The 18,117-nt window shown below is 37.7% G+C and overlaps 1 protein-coding gene across 10 annotated transcripts in view; it reads right to left on the bottom strand.

Moving 5' to 3' along the window:
* Positions 1–18,117, bottom strand: part of cacna1ha (calcium voltage-gated channel subunit alpha1 Ha) — a 264,933-nt gene that overhangs the window by 81,005 nt on the left and 165,811 nt on the right. For all 10 annotated transcript variants that reach the window (XM_087244883.1, XM_087244885.1, XM_087244886.1 and 7 more), the window contains 4 exons: positions 11,411–11,570; positions 9,301–9,613; positions 5,632–5,724; positions 2,632–3,391 (listed from right to left, as the gene is read on the bottom strand). In XM_087244883.1, coding sequence (XP_087101009.1) covers positions 2,632–3,391; positions 5,632–5,724; positions 9,301–9,613; positions 11,411–11,570 — 1,326 coding nt within the window. The remainder of the gene's footprint in view (positions 1–2,631; positions 3,392–5,631; positions 5,725–9,300; positions 9,614–11,410; positions 11,571–18,117) is intronic.

Here is an 18,117-nt window from a genome sequence, read left to right as displayed (position 1 = left end):
TTACTTAAGCTTACTACTAACATGTGGAAAGGCTATCATCAAAAATCAGTGAACTCCTTTTTTTAGGGGCTTGTGACTACGTTTACATGGACATCAGCAATCTAATGAATCTTTTGCCTTAATCTGAATTAGACAGCAATATGATTAAGGTGTTTACATGAGTTGCTTTATGAATGTTTCTTTCAATTATATAATTTTTCATATCATAAGCTGCTTTTCCACTATCGTGCCAAACCGTTCTAAGAACACTTCGGTACGGTTACGGTTGTTTCTCCACTGAGCCTGGAACGGCGCGGCACGATTACAAACCGTTCTCGTCCCGGAATTCTCGGCACGGTTAGACAACCGTGCTGAACTGTGCTGACAGATTCTGTGTGTTGACGTCGCGACTCGGTTGCTAAGCTACCACAGCTGGCTCAGCAGAAGCGCGCTAGTCATCAGACATCCTAAATAAACTACAGTACATTTAATATAAAATAATGATCCAGGTCTAAACGATACAGTTTGAAAAAGGTTTTAAAACCATAGAGCAGTCTCTGGCAGAGAAGTGAATAACTCATCACATTCTTACGAAGATATTTTATTCATTAAAGTTATTATTTTATTGACTTGAATACAGACCTACTTCGCCTGCCTGAATGCGAGTTTATTGCACGCAGCGCTGTATTTCACAGCAAAAAACTCGCTCTGATCCGGGAGAGACATGCCAGCGATTTGCGCTGCTGACTTTTTTTTCCTGCTGCGCATCGAATAAAGCGAATAAAGTCACGCTCAGCATCGTCGATGTACAAATTCCACAACAACATAACTAAATCCATGGAACACGAACTTGCAGACTCTTTTAACAACGAGGAAATAATTGCACTTTTTAATTCAAAGCCAGGACAGCTTGTTAATTTCGGCGAGACCACCTGAAGGACGGCGTGTTGTAATGTCGGCTGTCCAAAAGACTTTGCTTGAAAGCTTTACGGAGCGGCACTGTAACTGTCCAAGGTAACGTTACTGTTGAATGATTTATATTATAGCATATGCACTAATAAACAAGTCAAAACAATGAATGAATTAAATAAATATGGATTCTTAAATGTCAGTATTGCTTTTACTCAAAAAATATCAATACGTTTTGACAAATGTTTTATAAAAATAAAATGAGCAATTTTCATCATTTCAGCTATAGGCAATTATATGATTCAGTTATACATATGACATTTATGAGGCATGTAACATGTTTCTGTGTTTTTGTTCTTGGTGATCTTTAATATAGCTACGCAAATATTTTCTAAAACGTCAAGCAATAATTCGCCTTCAGCTTGTTAGTTAATTATGAACACAAAATAATTATAATAATAAAAATAAAATTATCAAAATAAAAAGATAATAGAGCAGCATTTTGCTAAATATAATAGTGCTTTATATGCTTTATATCCTGCTATATGTGTTGTTTCAAATTCGATTTTTATTTCACTTGCTGCATTCGTTATTTAATGTTTGAATAGTAAAACAAATAACAGCCATCGCTTAATTGGTTTCATTTTAACATCATAATGTAGTATATTTTATATCATTATCAACTTTTGATATAAAAACGCAGTGTAATTTAATTGATTGTTAAAAATGAAATAATTTATGTGCTTTGTTTTTATTAGTGAAAGTGCCTGCTCACCTTTGACAAGGCCTGTCCAAAATTATATTTCTGCCACTATATGAAAATGCTTGTCTTATCATTCTTTATTTTTCTGTTATGTTCAGATATTTTAAATATTTATTTCCCCTCTAATTATTTTCAATCATCACGTTACATTTTGGTAATTTTCCCTCCAAATAAAATTTAGCCAAAGCTGCGCAACATATAAATAAATAAGGGTGCACATGTACCTATATTTAGCACCCCTATTTGATAGAGCGGCATAACAGTGTTTAGTCACATGGTTGCTTTTGCTTTTATGAAAAAAAAAAATACTTGTTTCGGCTCTTATTTAACTTTAATTGAACAAAGGGAGCCGTTTACATTGCGTTACCAAGGCAACTACTGATGCGTTTTGTGTAATGTTTTAAAGAGCTTCGTCGCAGCACGACAGTGGAAAATGAAACCGTATCCGTGCTGTCTGGCCCGGTTTGGCACGGAATGGAACAGTTCTGTTTAAAGAACGATTCAGCACGATAGTGGAAAAGCGGCTATAGATTGATTAACGTCATTGCGTCATAATGCTATTCACAATTCCTCTTGTTTCTTGTAATTTTGGGTGTTTAAAAAGACACTGTATAGTGTTTGATTGACCTAACTCTACAGCCAGACCTAGAAACCTCAAAAGACTAAATCATTTACAACCAACTGATCTTTTCCCTCCAATGACAGATTAAGCCTCCAGCCTATCCATCTAACATGATGTATCAACTGCTGCTGTAGAATTTCGAAAGCCCTGACAGCCGTGGTCGCTCGCTGTTGCCTCACTCCTTTAAAGATTGCGTTAATGACTTTAACATTTGAAGTATCGATTTACTGTCACATCCATAAGAGCTGCCTAACAATCACTTTTCAGAAAGCATTTCATTTTCCTGAAACAGGCTGTGTGAGGTGACTACTGAACCTGATGAGAAGGCCAAACAACGGTAATTAAAAAAAAAACTTACTATGTGCTTCAATTTGCTGGTGCAGCTTGTCAAAGTCCTGTATCACCTCATGTCCTGTATTTGCATCCGACTTCCCCCTCTCTTTCCCTAATGAACCTCCACCTGAATAGTTGCAAATGAGGGACGGCAAAATTGTGGGATAGTTCATCCCCCCATTGAGTCGGCTGAGTGCCGGAACAGCAACATTAGTGGGTGTTCGCTCCTGCGGGGCCTCACGAAAGTCACCTTGATAAATGCTATGCACTGATTGTGTGCTGGAAGAAAGATTGTGCGTGGCGGTTGGCTGAGAGGACACGGTCAGCTGCTGACCCGCTGTGATGGACCTCATTTCCAGAGCCTCACTGGAGCCCGTAGTGGCCACAGGACTGGGGCTGCCATTGCTGAGGTGACAGTGCTGTCGCTGGTGCTGCTGGATGAGGCTGTGGATGGACTGTACCCAGTGTCCGTAACCCCTGTGCCTACTGTGACCATTGGCACCTCCGCCAGCCCCGGTGTTGGGGTTCACTTTCTTTCGCCGCTTGCTCTGCCAGCTGTTGTAGATGCGGGAGAGGCGGCGCTTCACCTTGCGGTACAGGTGGCTGACATACTTGAGCATCTCTTCGTAGCAGCTGCCCGGCTCAGAGTAGCTGGCGAGGGTGCTGTCGTTGGAGCGGTATCGTGCACGCTGCTCCTTCATCAGCATGTTCTCGCGCTGTTTGGTTTCTGCGAACTGGGTTGCTATTACAACCAGGCACAGGTTGATCATGAAGAAGGAACCCACCTGAGGGACACAAAGGCTGATTTAGTTTACAGTCATTAGATAATGTGAGAATTTGATGAAGACAAATATAAATCTCTTTTTAGTGCCTGTTTTACACTGGACATGTGATGTATAGGACACTACAGTTCAAAGGTTAATGTTATGTAAGTCTCATTAAGGCTGCATTTATATAAACATTCATTTATATATCTATATATTTGTATGTGTGTGTGTGTGTGTGTGTATACATACACACACACACACACACAGTTGAAGTTAGAATTATTAGCCCCCCTGTATATTCTTCCCCCAATTTCCATTTAATGGAAAAACATTCACTCATTCATTCATTTATTTTCTTTTCGGCTTAGTCCCTTTATTAATCTGGGGTCACCACAGCGGAATGAACCGCCAACTTATCAGCATATGTTTTGCGCAGCGGATGCCCTTCCAGCTGCAGTCCAACACTGGAAAACACCCATACACACTCTTTCACAAACTTAGGCCGTACTCACACTATGTAAAGTTTCCTCGAACCGGGCCAAAGCACGCTTGTCCCCCCTCCCGTCTCCCCCGATGGCCCGCACTCACACTACAATCGGGCCTGGGCACGCTTATGTCATCGATGCTGCGCTCTAGTTATATCATTTCAGTCGTTTGATATGCTGTGACATACAGTCAAATATTTCGCCAAACAGTCCTTAGGGATGCGGTGACACGCAGTCAGATATTTCGCCGAACAGATCCGCCACTATATATATAATTGCCATATATATATATATATATATATATACACACACACACACACACACACATTCATTTTCTTGTCGGCTTAGTCCCTTTATTAATCCGGGGTCACCACAGCGGAATGAACCGCCATCTTATCCAGCAAGTTTTTATGCAGCAGATGCCCTTCCAGCCGCAACCCATCTCTGGGAAATTTATATATATATATATATATATATATATATATATATATATATATATATATATATATATATATATATATATATATATGACAGTTCTGTCTGGTTCTCGAATCTGATTGGCTGATAATAATTGAATTCAGCTGATAATAATTCAATGTCAGTAATATCAGCACTCGTACAATCTCTTTACCCTTTGTGTATTACTCTGCCCACATACAGCCAGCAAAAAGCAGACACTAGAGATCTAAAGTTTAAAAGATGCTTTCTCAGCTGTTTAACTGTCAGCTTATGATTTGAATCCAACGCAGAAGAAAGTATTTCTCACACAAAAATGGTTTTTAAATCTCTCCATGTTTGATTTTGTTTTTATATACACAATTATGCCGTCAAACTGGTGTATAAACGCAATATCACACTCGTAGCAGTGCGATATGGCTGTATATCGGCACTGGTGGAGGCACTAAAGTACAACGCACGCCTCCCACAAGTGCCGATATACAGCCATATCGCACTGCTACGAGTGTGATATTGCTCATATAGATATAATGTTTAAAAAATGTTAATTCTAGGGTTACTAACTCTTTTATATAGGTACAATACTTTATATTTCCCAAATTTAAATGAAGCCTGACAAACATTTTGTTTCCATATGTTTTTTAGCCAAGCAGCACGGTGGCACAGTGGGTAGCATAATCGCCTCATAGCAAAAAGGTCACTGGTTCGAGTCCCGGCTGGCTGGGTCAGTTGGCGTTTCTGTGTAGAGTTTGCATGTTCTTCACATGTTGCCGTGGGTTTCCTTCGGGTGCTACGGTTTCTCCCACAGTCCAAAGACATGCAGTAAAGGTGAATTAAATGTTAAATTGGCTGTAGCATATGTGTGTGAATGCGAGAGTGAATGGGTATTTCTTAGTGTTGGGTTGCAACTGGAAGGGCATCCGCTGCATTAAACATATGCTGGATAAGTTTTCAGTTCATTCCGCTGTGGCGACCCCGGATTAAAAAAGGGACTAAGCCGAAAAGAAAATGAACGAATGAATGAATATATTTTTTTTTACTGTAAATGTGTCTTTATTTTAACTTTGTATTTTATGTACTTCCAAATTCAGCTTCCTGTGAGTTGCCAACTTAATACCCAACTCATGAACTCAATTACACAGTGAATTCTGACACAGGCATGTAGTTATACAGTACTAGTGATATTAGGAGATTACATCATTGACGCCGCATGCTGCAGTTGCCTGCTGTTACAGTCATGCAGTGGCTTTGCTCTACTCACATATACGGTGTGAAACAGGCTGAAAACATAAATACCCTCCGTTAGAGCATACTTACTATAATAAGCAATATAAAATATATAAAATTGTAAAAGGAGTGGGCATCCATTACATAATACATGATGTCCACCCATCCTTCCAATGTAATAACCTGCAAACACAGAAGAGAAATGAATGTCAGATGAAGATAAAATGCAATGAGACAGAATATTTGAGTGATCATTATCTTGAGTTTTGCCCAGTAAAACAGCACTCTTAGGTGCCTGGCTCACATTTCCAACTGCGCAGATGGCTGGTGGCTCAATCACCAAGTTTTGAGATATCATCTTGGGAATGGAAAGTCTTGAAAGTTTAGCAAATATTTTTTTTTTTTTTTTGTTAAGCAAGTTTTTGACTTTTAAATAATAAATGAGTTTAAACACATACAAACTAAGAGCACTGATAACACATCCTCACTTGAGGCAAAGTTTCTTAGTAGAAAGAAGTCTCTCAATTGTAAATTGTTAGACATTAATGCACCCTTTATACTACTGTTTCATCCTATCATCTAAAGATTTCTTTTAAAATGTTTTTGAAGATAAAATACAAAGGACATAATCAGAAAGAAGTATAGTAAAGTCTTACAGTTCACAGCACAGAGTGATGCCAGAGGTCTGATAGTTAGTTTGATGACAGTAATAGTAGTGCAAGGTTAAGTCTGTTAGTGTTGAGTCATTTGTTTTGGAAGCTCTGCGCCCGCAGCAGTGCATTTCATTCCCATCCAGCTGTATCATTTAGCATTAGACCTCATGTTTGAACCCTAGCTTTTTCTCTGCTGTCTACTAGATTCATTGTCTGGCTCTGGATAGTAGACATTTTGGTATTTAAAGAGACAAACTTTGGTTGTTCACGAAATAAAAGCATGAATCTTCTTGTTCAGTTTCCGCAGTGCTTTCAACACATTGGCTTTAAACCAGCTGATTCAAAATGCAGCCACGTTTACATTTTGTAAATGGGACTGTACAGCTAGGCACACGTTTTTATAAAATTTATTGTAGGCCTATTTTACAAACTGTATACCACTGTACCAGCCAAAACATTACTTTCATTTCAAGTTCTAATTGATGTCAGGCTAAAACTTGTGCCTTGGATTCATTTTAGCTGCTCACAGCAGTAATATCCTTGAATATATTTTTACTTTTGACACCTGAAAATAAACTCTTTTCTAAAAACATTTTCACACACTCGCCAATCTCCAAAAACACGCACCACTGGATATTCTGTCATTATGACATGTTTTCTGAAAGCTTTGCCCATCAAAGAGTCCTTTCCACAACACTTTAAGTCATGCATTGTCTTTAATAATTTTATGATTAAAATAGGTGACAGTTTGAGAATTTTTGATTAAACAGTTGGTTAAAAAGAAAATTTAAATTTAATTAAACACTTTATTTTCCAGTCTCCTTGTCACACTTCATATGTACTATACTAGCATTTGTATTGACAATAAAATTATGTTATTACAAAACATGAACTACAATAAACTTTGTTAATATTACCAACTATTACAGAGACACAAAGGTGATCGTCTCACATTACTCTGAAAAGGAAAAAGTGCAAAACGCGGTATAAAGGACTACATAATAGATGCAGTATGGAAGACTACATAATAGATAATGCTTTACTTAAAATAGTGTTTATAAGACTGTCATGACAGCTTTATAAGAATAATAATTTCATACATTTATATAGCTACTTTCTGGACATTCAAAGCTCTTTACACATTTTTGGGGGGAATCTCCTCAGACACCACCAGTGTGCAGCATCCATGACAGCAGCCATATTGCTCCAGACCACACACCTCACACCAGCTGATTGGTGGAGAGGAGACAGAGTGATGAAGCCAATTAGGATATGGAGATAGTTAAGAGGCCTTGATGGACAGAGGCCAGTGGGCTAATTTGACCAGGATGCCAAGGTTAAACCCCTTCTCTTTTTTTGAAGGACATCCTGGGATTTTGAATAACCTCAGATAGTCAGGACCTTTAAAGTCTCATCCGAAAGACTGAAAGACGGCACTCACTGAGCAGTATAAAGTCCCCTTCACTATACAGGGGCGTTAGGACCCACACAGACCACAGATTGAACACCCCCTGCAGGCCTCACTAACACCACTTCTGGCAGATTTCCCATCCATTTCCCAATCTCCCATCCAGGGACTGACTGGGCGCAGTTGCAGAGAGCTAGCTACCGGCAGTGAATGAATATGAAGGAGATTTCCTGCATGCTTATATCAACCATCATTAAGTGTCATTAGTTAAGTTTTATCATTTTAAAATGCAAAGGTGAGATTGTTGGAAATGTATTTATTATGACAACCTGACATAAACACATCACAACCTGCCCTTGTTTTGACAACTTGACATTACTAAGACAAGATAACTTTTATAAAGCTGTCATATCACTGTCATGAAGCCATTAAAATAGTGTCATTATTTTTTTCATGGTCACTTGTTTTCAGTGGAACTTAATTAATTTGACTTGAAAATATAGTGTCAACACTTAATAATTTTATAACTGCGCAATTAATATGTCACTGTACATTAACTGTGATTTTAATGACAAATTCAATTTGTACCACTGTAGTCAAGGCCAAGAAAATACATCACACCATTATTAAGAAGTCATGACAATCATGTTTATGACATATTTATGACAATGTTATCCTGGTAATATCAAGTTGTCATAACAAAGGCAAAGACCGATTATGATGTATATGATGAAATTCCAAACATAGTCACCTTTGCATTTATAATTACATAACTTAGTGATTTACAATTAATGGCAGTTGTTAACATCAGTTGGATACGATCTCAGCCATATACATGACAGCCATGGCAGTCTTATAAAAACTCCTTCAAGTAACATAATTGGCATTACAAGTATATAAGCTTACATTAAAAAGATTTACCTAGGCATAAAAGTGCCAATAGGTTAAGAAATATTGTTTTAGAGCAGGTGTCATCTTATGAGAACAATCCAGGTCCTATTAAGGTTTTATGCTGATACATGTGAAAAACCCTTCAGGTCCTCTTTTATAATTGCTTTATAACCCTGTACTGTCATTATAGCCCAGCCAAAAGGGACACCACGTGACTGACCCACTTATAACGATCGGACAAACGAGGCCACAGAATTGAGCACAGGTCTCATTGCATGTCCGTACGTCGGTTTCAATATATCTATCCACCAAAGACATGACTGCGCATACTAAATACACTTAAACAGGCTTTGTGTCGCCAGTCTGTCTGTGGTGATTCAACTCTGCTGATGAGGATGGATTGAAAGTACTGATGAGTTAATATGCAGCGGGACGCTTTTTCTTTTCTGATCTAATTTCCACGGACTGCGATATGCGATATCACTTTCCTGTCGAAAAATCTCATCACTTTGCAGGGCTCCTTCTGAGCAAGGGGTAGAAATGACTAAAACAGACATTTGCTCAGAGGAGATTCAATTATTTGGTGTGACTGGAGCATGCTTAACAAGACTCTGTCCTTTCAAGAAGAAAATCGAGCAATAAAAAGTTGTAAAAAGCCTCATCTATCTTTGGAATAACTAGGGCTGTTGACTTCAGGGAACAGAGCTATGACGCCTACTAATGCATTTCCATTCCCAGAGCACTCAACTGCATCCAAAAAAAAAAAAAAAAATCTGGATTACAAACATCATTCCAAGAGGAACTTACCTGGAATATAGCGATCCAGGCATATCCAATGTTATCAAAGTTTACTGCGCCTTTGTGCGGGTTTAAGTCTCCGGGCTTGCATTCACTGTAATACTGGTTCCAGTTCACACAGCTGTAGTTGCCTGTCCCGCTCAGGCCAGAGTAGACATGTCCCAGAAAAGATGCATTTAAAGTGCACTCAACACCCTCTTTAAGGGGTGGCACAGCACTGCAGCGCTTCATGCCGTTGTCCTTACTGGAGGAGCAGATGAAGGGGTTGTCTTCACCATCTTCGTTCTCATAGTACAGACTCATATACGACAGATTATATTGGCTGTGGAAACACATTGAAGACAGTGTAGAATATAAGACATTTACTTGAAAAAGACTGAAGCTGAAACATCACATGCTTGGAGACATGTCAAGATCTGCACATCTCTTAAAATGTCAGCCAATTTTTAAGACAAGGCACGGTTGGGTCAGGTTGTAAAATGTCATGATTTCAGTTGAAATAAGTAAGGATAAGTTAGTAAATAAGAATTACAGGGTCAACTTAAGTTTGTAACAAAACAATAGTGTAGCAATAATGTAAATTTCAGTTCATCTCACAAATCATTTATTTTATCTCACTGTAAATGCCTTTTTTTTCTGAATAGAAGCACAACACTACATGTATCAAACCACTTTTTCTTTTACATCACCATCAAAATAATAATATATCAATATAATATCAATATAAATTTGATCCACATTATGGGTTTATACAAGTGTCAATGCATGATCATGTCCAGCAGATATGCGGGAACATATTCAGGCAATAAACAGCTAGATCCAGCCCACAGACAAGCACTATGATTGTTGTACATAGAGTTGAATTCAGAATTATTAGCCCCCCTGAATTATTAGCCTATAAGACTCCAGAAGAAAAAAATATTATCAGACATACTGTACTGTGAAAATTTCTTTGCTCTGTTAAACATCATTTGTTAAACATCATTTAGGAAATACTTAAAAAAAGAAAAAGAAGTTCAAAAGAGGGGCTAATAATTCTGACTTCAACTGAATGTGACCCTGGATAACAAAACCTTAGGGTCAAATGTCTGGGTCAAAATGATTGATTTTGTTTTTATACCAAAAATCATTATAGATGCATAAAGATATTTTGCACATGTGTTTTACTGTAAATATTTCTCTAAACAAAATTTTTGATTAGTATTATGTATTGTTAAGATATTTTGTCAATGTAGATTTTGTTCAAACCCTCAACATCCAGATTTTCAAATTGTTGTATCTTGTTTAAATATTATCATATCCTAACAAACCATCGATAATGGGAAAGCTTACTTATTTAGCTTCCATGTCATTAATGAATCTAAAAATGACTGATTTAGTGGTCCACCATCATAGGTGTATTTTAATAGATGAAAATGCTTGTTTAGAAGTTAAACACCAAATATCTTCAAGATGTCAACTGATCAACTGATTTATATAAATTAAATATTAAAATATTTTGACCTAATATTTTCTCTATTTTTTTTATTTCATACTGTACGTACATCTTTGGACTTATACAGTAAATACAAGTTCAACACAACTATTATAACCCTACATACCCTGAAGTCGTAGAATGTTTTGGAAAATCATGGCGCAAGTAATGCTGAGATACAAAAAACAAACTGACTGCATGTTAAAATCTGAACCAGGTCAAAACTCAAGACTTCATATAATTGTATATATTACATAAACATTTCCTCAAGAACTCTTCCGAAGACCATTCACAGACCACTAATTTGTGCCATTACTTTAAAATGCATGACTCATAACCCAACCAATTTCGACAGCTGTAGTCTGAACTCAAAGATTCAGTTTTTCATTAAATATGCTCCCATTTACTGAAGGTGTGTGTTCATTCAGTGCTCGGGGGACCGATGCTCAGCATAGATTTATTGCCAGGTTGCAACGTTCAGTTTACAAGACTGTCAGCGGCTGAAATGCCATTGCTGCTGGCAACAGTTGGCTGCCACTTTGGATCATATCGGTAGCGCCGACATGCTCCCAGCAGAGAGAGGGTAAAAGGAGAGAAGAGGGGAAGATGATGCAGCCAGTAAGATAAGAACAGGATTGTACTTACTCTCTCACTTTGCTTGGCATGAAACACCGATTCCTAAGAAGTCCAGCCCACAGCTGCACCCCGACAATTCCGAATATAAAGAAGACAAAAAAGCACAGCAGGAGGACGTTGCCTAACATAGGCAGAGTATCTAGAAGCAGAGTGACCAGTATCCTCATACCTGAAACACAAGAGATCACAGATGCATGCATTTTAGAATTACATGACTATTTGTGTGTAAAAGTACACATGAAATCAAAACTAACCATTATTGATTTTGTTAGCTCATATTGCTAGTTTTGTAGAGAATAATAGTAATTGTTTGGTCTAGTGATCTTTAATTGACATCTAAAAATGCACGTCCTGTTTGTTTTCAGTTAAATTTTCAGATTACATCTGTCTGAGCTATTGGGCATGGCTAACATACTTAACCACGCCCCTCCAACTGTCAGTTTTGACACCATTATGACAACAAACAAAAATGGTGAGCAGGAGGAGTCTGTTAGGTTGTAATATCTCTCCTGAAACCCTTTTCTTTTTCCAATCTTTCTAAATGAAATGCCTACTTTACTACATCCAATCAGCTCACAGTAGGAAACAACAAGCCACACCCACTGTTTTATAATTTAATATTCCATTTCTCTAGGAACTGCATTACAATACAAAAAAAAAAAAAAAAAAAAACCAGTCACAGCTCCTGGTTCATGCAGACAGAAAAATGCAAAATACAATTTTTAAATTGCAAAACTTAAAAACCTCATCATCCACATGCTTACTGAATACTGAATGGCTCAATATAATACTGAGTATTGTGACATCCCTAGTGTGCTCTGTAAATAATGGTGAAAATATATGATAGTACAAAACAAAACAAAACATAAAACAAGACATAAAACAGAACAAAACAATAAAACAAAAACAAAAAACAAGAAAAGCAAAGCAAAGCAAAACAATGCAAAGCAAAACATAAAAAAAGAGAAAAAAAAGAAAAAAAAAATAGAATTAGACACATTCTACAGGAAAACAATGCAGAACAATTACACTTTCATTGTTGTGATTTTCAAAAACCTCTTTGTCCATGACCATCATGTTGCACTTTATCCTCTTTTAATAGTGTAATTAGTGTAATATAAATTAAATGGCCAGCCTAAGATTGTAGAAAAAAACACCTTTAACCTAAACTGGTCCCGCTTGTGATAATGCTTGACAGAGCAAAGAAATTGCATATTTTAAGTGCCCTGCTGAGGGACCACAGCAGCTGCCTGTGTCTGACTTTAATGGAAAATTAAGACTTAAACCACTGCACAAATACCCATTCCCATTATCCCTCACTGCAGGCTTTCAGAAGCACTGACAAAAGCCAACTACCTCTCATGAACACCATAGCCAACATATAAAGGTTGCAGCGTGGTTACAAACAACTCTTTTAACAATCTAAAAAGTATGACAACAACAACACATTGTACCCTGGCAGACCCTACATTAGCACTGTGGCAGTGAAATTACACTCACATTAACTTGAGTATGGATGCAAAATCCCTGTGTAGGGCTGAGAATAACCATAATTGCCATACTATTATAAAACTAATATCCGAACAAGCAGGCAGCCACAAATTAAAATGTAAATGTAAATAAAACAAAGACAGTCAAAGTTAGAATATTTATGTTAAATACATTTAGAAATAAAAAATATTCAGAACAGAGTGCTTAATTCTGATCTGTGTAATTACTACAAACTCTAGAGTTCAGAGAACAATAAATACATATTTCTGGATTTATTAACACAGATTTAATTTTTATTGTTATTAATTCACTATTGAGATATGAATATGAATATGATATTCACTATATATATGAATGTGAATGGCGCTAAAAAAAGACATTTATTTATTGTTCATGATTTAATAATTACAATTGAAATGAATGGAGTTTTCATTTCGAAGTTTTCAATCTACACAGCATGTCATCTTCTACATTACATCTTCTGTCATTACTGCATCCTAAATGTGTCCATGCTTGAGAGAATATATCAAATCTATCATAATTGAATTTGTTAACTTTCTGTGCAGTGTTGTCTCATAAAAGTGCATTGGTTAAGTTTTTTTTTTTTTAAGAAGAAGAGCTCACATATTAAATAATGAAAATGCTAAATAGTGGTCACCTGAACCACAAGGCTACATGCTGCTTCTTATTTCAGCAGTTGTGCACAAATTACATGTCTCCATATTTTCTCTAAAGAAAGGTGCATTTTTCAGTGATTTTCATCTGTATAATTGCCTGGTACAATGGTCAGTTGAGAAGCAATTTCAAAAGCTTTGTATTATATATATCATCAATGATTTTTTAGGAAATTACATAAAACAGCATGTTGCTTGAAGCAACATCGATTGTACTGTAATGTAACTATAAGTCCATGTCAAACACTACTATCAGCCACTAAAGCCCAGTGGATTACCAGATCTAGTTCTAAATCATCAGTTCTTACATCTATTAGACCCCTCTGCTGCTTTTGACACTATGAATCATCAGATTTTTTCTATCCACCCTTCTGCCAATAATCCTGGGGTAATGTAAGATGACCAGCTGTCCTTCAAGGATCACATTACAAACCCAGCATGATCATGCAGGTTTCATCTATACAATATTAAAAAAGATCAGACCCCCATGCTGCACAACTCCTTGTCCAAGTTTTTTTTGTTTCTGCATTCCTCACTCATACTGTATGTCACTTTGCATAAAATCATCAGCTAAAAACTAAATATAAATATACTGTTTGAGATATTATAGCTTGCATTGATGGTTTTGTTATACTTGTGCAGGTACAGCATTAAGAAATGTTAGATTAGAAATGTAATTATTATTTAAAAATGAAATAAACTGGTAAAAATTCAGGGTTCCACACAATTTCTTCATGTTGTCCCAGCACAAATCAATTAAGTCAACTTGAATATATATATATATATATATATATAAATATATATATAAATTATATATATATATAATTTTTTTTACAAATTTAAGTGGATTTATCATAAAACAATTAAGTTGCCCCAACAAAAACGCAAGAATCTTGTTCATTCAATTTCTTGAATAAGCAGCAAAAATGTTGATATTTCAAGTGATTTGTAAAAGACTTTAGCTGCATCCCATATGGTACAATATACACTATGCAATTATAGTGTCGTCCCAACATTAATATATATATTTTTTACTGAGCTGAAATTCAAACCGTTTCCGGGGAAAAGTGTAATGGTCAATATGGTGAATGAAGCCCCGTCTAGTAGTACAGGAGCCAATCATAATTTGCTATAGACTGACATTTCGCAGAGGGCACAGCTCGGAACAGACGTGTGCTTTTATGACAGTTTGGTAGTCAACAAACACACTGGAATCTTAGTGAATACTTGCTTCACATACATAAGAAATCAACCCAAGCTCATTCTGGAAACGTAGCCCCGCGGACGTTTCTGGAGACCGCGATTTATGTGGCCGGAGGTACGTAAAGGCCGCGTTTAGTTTTTTTTCGAGCGAACGCTGCGGGCCGGTGTGGCGCCACTCCGCCCCTCCTCTTTGCTCTCGCCGGCAGACGGCTCGCCTCCAAGTGGAGGGCTTTCCCGACGCAATCAGTTTGTCCGCTTAGCTCACAGCGTTGCGTCGCGGAGCGGAGGCCCCGGAGGAGGAGGACGAACCGGAGCCAGCCGCGGTGGACGACGACCGGGATCGAGTCCGGGGAACAGCAGGTTCCGGAAATCAGGTAAGATGAAAAACGGAATCCGAAAAATAAGGGCGAGAACGCGGCGGGATCCGAAAACGCAATCGAAGACGAGGGCTTTTTTTTTTTTTTCTGCACGGCTTTTGCAAACCATCGCTCGGGTTTAGGGAAGGAGGAGGAGGAGGAGAAAGGCCGAGTCGGCCGAGTCGGCCGATCCGGCGGCTTTTCACGCAAGAACGGCGCGGGCGAGAACGGCGCGCGCTCCCGAGAGGCGCCCGAGACGCGAAAAAGCGCGCACAGCGGCCTCTCGGGGATCCGCGAAAACATAAAACGCTTGAATACGTACCTCCCGGGACGTAAAACGCGGTCCGCAGAAACGTCCGCGGGGCTATGTTTCCACAATGAGCCCGGGTTGTAAGAAATAGATCCACGTAAAGCTTGAAATATCTACTTTAAAATGAACCTTTTAAATAAAATGTTTATTGATTTTGTATTCTGTATGAAACGCCATTAAGACCAATTTGTGAATAACTTCTGAAGACCACCGCGATCTGACGAGCATTACCCAGAGGAGGTTGTGTAGAACGGCTACAAATGAGGTTGGTGTCGTGATCTTGTTCCTTTCGAGTGTGCATCTGCATCAGCTTGGGCAACCTGAAAATATGCAGATTTTGTTTGATTCTAATGTTTAGAAATGAAAATAATGAGATGGTTGTTGCTTAATTGTATCTGTGATTCCAAATATGTAATGTAATCGTAAGCTTGGTTAACAATTTTGGAGAATTTGACGTTTCCCTATTCAGACAGAGTGCCAAAGCATACTGTCCGAGAGTCGTTTCAAAGATGGCTGTAGAGTGAAATGATTTGGCTGAAAGGGACTTTGGTATAACCACATTCACCATCAGAAGGCAGTATAATCTCTCGTAGGAGAATTTTGCTTTTACAATCCAAAATAAATAAAGTAATCCAACATCATAACCTGAAAGCTCCGCCCCTTCCACTACAGGAGCAAAGCAGCGGCTGCTGAATGCGTGAAGTGTTCAACATTACATACTTTACTTTACCAGTTGAATAAGTGCATCCTCCGGATAATTAAAGTGCACTTATTCTGTTTAGAATTTTCAGTGTTAATGCACTACTTACACTATTTATACTACAAAATGGCGAAGAATAGCGCATAAGTATGCAATTTGGGATGCACCCTTTGATAATTTAACCCTTTTGATAATTTTTGTGTGGTACAATGTTGCCTTTAAGCAACAAATGAATATTCCTTAAATAAAAAGAAATATATATTGAATAAATTCAATAAATATTGAAAAGGCAAACTACTATTCTAAGTGTCCAATATTAACCAGGAAAATCACAACCCTTTTTATTCGCAATGATATCATATTCCATACCACAGAGGGTTAATCAGCTGACCGTCAAAATAACAACAAACTATAACAGACATGAATGTGTATGTAAATCAGATGTATCACTGTCACATGGTCCAGCGATCAAGACAGTCTGACGTGAACGGAGTTCAGTGACACAATAAAACTGTCAGAATCAATAAACCCCGAGAGCATCAACGTTCACCACATCTTATGCGAAATGAATAACCTGCAGCCTTATTGTAAATGAATCATTCGCGTCTATCACTCCGCTTTCTTGAGACTACACAACAATGTTGAAAAGCAGAAAAAAAAAATGCGTTTCTCACTCCAACAGCACAAAAACATCAGAAAACATCACAGAGCAAAGTTCCCCAAGAGAGAATCAATGCATCCGGTAGATCTCAGTGACTAATGTGTTTGGGGTGGGTGTGAGTGTATGTGTGCGGCTGATGCAATTTAGGGTATGATGAGGGGCCTTAAATGGGCCTGTCTGAGTGTGGACATCCTCTCGATGGCTTGCATCCGTCCCACCAAAGACAGTATGGAGCCACTGGAATTGCTGGGACACACTAATGAGCCCCCTAGAGAAAGGTGCGGTCTCACAGTGGAAGAATATGACCATGCTAACTTGCTCTTGTCTGAACAGATATCAAATCGCTCTGCCATGGGTTTCCAGCTTGGCATTTCCGTTACAGCTTTCAGGTGTGAGGTGGCATGTCGGCAATAACAAAATAATGTAGGCAAAAACATGCATTCAAACTATGATCCACAACTCACTCCGGCAAACAGTAATATCATTCTATACTAAAAGCACTTCAGCTGGCGGCAAAACTCCAGCGAGACAAATAAATCACGGTATCTCATCTTCCATCTGGGCAACAGCAGAGTCATTAAAGCTGATGTGGCACAGCAGACTTACTCAGAGTTTAAATCTCACTCCCTATTTTAGTAGCGAGTGGACCGTACCGAGAATCTGACATTTCCGGAGCTGTCAGAAATCTAGTGCACCAAAATAAAAACGAATGGGTAATTCACTGTACGCTGTAAATGTTGTCACATTTTTTAAAGACGAAATAAACTATAGATAGGTGGCTACAGCACACAGAGGACTAGACAAGCACCCATGAAAAAAAAAACATCACATATTCTTCATTAACTTAACCAAATGCATACAGTATGTAGAATGTAATATTACAATGTCTCTGCTAAAAGGATTTTCATTTCTCAATTTATATGCAGGATTGGGATTTCTTCAGCTTTTAATTTTTTAATGCTTTTTTTTTTTTTTTTTGCAGTTGAATTGATTAAATAGATGTTGCGGCAATTATGTTGAATGGCAAAAATGAATGCATTACTCTTGTCAGCCTTCAAGATATTTTCTTTTAAAGAAATACTTTTATTCAGCAAGTTATGCAATCAATTTTACAAAAGAATTAAATATATCATGGTGTCTAAGAAATATTAGGGAGAACGACAACGATAATAAGATTCATTTCTTAAGCAACAAATGAGCATGCATATTAAAATGATTTCTGAAGGATAATGTGAGACTGAAGATCAGTCAAACTACTCCGTCTTTCATTCAAAGTACATTTTTAGATTACATTGAAATAAAATATGGTTTCTGATTTTAA

This window comes from Danio rerio, chromosome 3, assembly GCF_052040795.2.
Source record: "Danio rerio strain M-AB ecotype USA chromosome 3, GRCz13ab, whole genome shotgun sequence".
In the NCBI taxonomy this organism is placed as follows: domain Eukaryota; kingdom Metazoa; phylum Chordata; class Actinopteri; order Cypriniformes; family Danionidae; genus Danio; species Danio rerio.
The sequence above is the reverse complement of the archived record's forward strand: the minus strand, read 5'-3'. Positions and strand labels throughout refer to the sequence as shown.